This window comes from Limulus polyphemus, unplaced genomic scaffold (assembly GCF_000517525.1).
Source record: "Limulus polyphemus unplaced genomic scaffold, Limulus_polyphemus-2.1.2 Scaffold4828, whole genome shotgun sequence".
Classification (NCBI taxonomy): domain Eukaryota; kingdom Metazoa; phylum Arthropoda; class Merostomata; order Xiphosura; family Limulidae; genus Limulus; species Limulus polyphemus.
The window spans coordinates 80750-83636 of NW_013670438.1; the positions used below are offsets into that span (position 1 = coordinate 80750).

At 34.0% G+C, this 2887-nt stretch overlaps 1 protein-coding gene across 1 annotated transcript in view; it reads right to left on the minus strand.

The window, feature by feature from the left end:
* LOC106471741 (orexin receptor type 2-like) overlaps positions 1-1567 on the minus strand; it is a gene marked incomplete at its 5' end in the record, with an annotated part of 19722 nt that extends 18155 nt beyond the window's left edge. Inside the window, one exon of the mRNA XM_022400350.1 lies at positions 1526-1567. Coding sequence (XP_022256058.1) covers positions 1526-1567 — 42 coding nt within the window. The remainder of the gene's footprint in view (positions 1-1525) is intronic.
* Positions 1568-2887: the final 1320 nt, after the last annotated feature.

A 2887-nucleotide genomic window follows, 5' to 3' on the forward strand; every position in this document is an offset into this window, starting at 1 on the left:
ATAGTCCGTTGTGTAGCTATTCGTTTAACAACAAAATAAGCACTAAAAGCTATAAGCTATCTTAAAAATAATAGTAGACTAGCAACACCAAACTCCAGGTAAGCGTCTTGAAATAATGTTCACCATACAAGAAATATTTAAACTTTGTTATCCGTTTTACTGCTCTGACTGATCACATTTTTCGAAATAAGCCTGAGAATAATCCGTTCTGATTATTCCTTGGTTTTCATACGTTCTGATTATTCCTTGGTTTTCATACGTTAGACATCAGTTTGTGTGTTAAGGACAAAGCTACACAAAGGACTAGATGTGCTCTGCCCACCACGGGTATCGAAACCCGGTTTCTAGTGTTGTAAGTCCGCAGACATACCGCTGTGCCACTGAGGTGGGGGGGGGGAGCCTTACACAACAGATTAGTGGTTCGTTAAAATCAGAAATTGTTAAAACATTACATCTGCCACGTAGCTGTGATTGATTTTACGAGTGCTTTCTATTTTTCACACCCACCCCCCGCTAAATAACGGTCTTAACGTAGCAAGAACAGCTAAAGTTCATAGTATCTATGAAATATTTTATTCTGCTTATAAACAGGTAACACGTGAGCCATATATAATGAAAAAGTTTTACGTAAACGATTTCTCATAGACAAACATCATTCCTTTTAGCTTGAATGCTTCGATGTTTAACCTACATGTTACTGCAAATGAATTAGAATTTGCATGATAACCTGCAAAAGTTCAACAAATAACATTTTGGTATCAAGAGAGAGAAAAAATCTCACTCAATGATTTAATTTAATAACATGAACAGCTTTACGGTGAAAATGTTTTTTTGAAACTACGACATTTTTTGGCAGTAGGGGGCTGACCAACATATTTGATTAACAGCTTTGCCTGGAGATGGCTCTTGACGGCTGAAACGTCGCAATTTTAATTGCTTGTTTGTTTGTAATTTAAGCACAAAGCTACACAATGGGCTATCTGTGCTCTGCCCACCACGGGTATCGAAACCCGGATTCTGGCGTTGTACGTCCACAGACATACCGCTGTGCCACTGGGGGCATTGTAGTGCCTTTCACCATATTAAACAAGATTTTATCTGAAATATTGTTACGATCGCTCTAAACATTTTTTTTTCTTCTTACACGAAATTCATTCCATTTTAAATTATAAATCATATGCAAACTTTTTATGTGCGATTGGTACATATGTAAAGGAAGCGGGTAAAGTTAGTGTCTGAAAATTTAGATGTCCACGTTGAAGATGTTTTCTCATCATTAGAAAAAACCTACTTCAATCCAATGTCTTAAAGAACGAGCCATAACATAGTTAGTAATGAATTTCTCAAAAGCTTTATCACAGTATGATCGTGATCCCTTCACTACAACCTGTAACAGAACAAAGTACATATAAAACTCCTTTTTTCTTATTCAAATTAGTATAGAAGTACTGATAATGGACGATATTTCCCAGTATAAGTCTAACGTAGAAAATTAAGCCAAAAGGTATAGTTTGATATCAAATACCTTTCTGCTCAATACAAAATTTGTGAGAAAACCCTCATAAACCTAGGTACAAAAAGATTTCTCTAATGCCCACCGATGGCTCAGTGTCGAGTTGGAGGGTTTACAGTGATAAAAATCAGGGATCAATCCCTGCAATGAACACAGAACATATAACTCATTGTGTATCGAGAACAAACAATACAGAAAGAGCACACAATCACAATGTTGCAGGTGAACGAACCCTACCAACACAGTTGTTTTTACACTGGTAGGATTTGTTTATTGGGTTAGAAGCTATTCTTGATTTAAAACACGTGCACCTTAATCTATATTTATCTGACACTTCGAGAAGTAGTACTTTAAATAGACTAGTACACAAAGCATATCGTGTATCTGACAGTACAAGAAGTAGTACTAAAAATAGAAGAGTACACATAGCATATCGTGGAAAAAAAAACACAACAGGACAAAATAAAGTCTGCATGTACTGTCGTGTCCAATGAAGTCGTAAAAGATTTGTGTTAGTATAACACGAAACAATTTTGCAAGATAGAAAGGGAAATTTAGAAAACAAGGCTAAGTTTTTACGGTTTACGCCCCAAGACACATTTTGTAACAAACTACCATTGACTTCGAACTTGATACAGATTTATATGGAAACTAATGGAACTTCCTAGTGATCATTCGAAGCATTTCACAAATGGAAAAAAAATGACTTAACACTAATCTTTTAACGTGTAAAAATGATATCAGTCAGGTAATCGTTAACTTATCTAATACAATCAATCGTGCGCAGATTAATGATTATTGATGGTGAAACAAAACATGAATTAGTGAACGGGAAGCACTTTTTGTTATGGAAGTTCATAATATTTAATTTTAAATCGCAATAAACAACTGACTTATAATTTTGATATTTTTTAAGGTAACAGATATTTTTAAAAATGCTTGAAATTTAATCATAATTATAATGTTGTCCTTGAGGTAAAGGTATTTTATAGTTATAATGTTGTCCTTGAGGTAAAGGTATTTTATAATTATAATGTTGTCCTTGAGGTAAATGTATTTTATAATTATAATGTTGTCCATGAAGTAAATGTATTTTATAATTATAATGTTGTCCTTGAGGTAAAGGTATTTTATAATTATAATGTTGTCTTTGAGATAAATGTATTTTATAGTTATAATGTTGTCCTTGAGGTAAATGTATTTTATAATTATAATGTTGTCTTTGAGATAAATGTATTTTACAGCCTTGTTTGTTTTTGCAGTTAAGCACAAAGCTACACAATGAGTTATCTGTGCTCTACCCGCCACGGGTATCAAAACCAGGTTTCTAGCGTTGTAAGTCCGCAGACATACTACAGTCTTGTCATGAAGAGG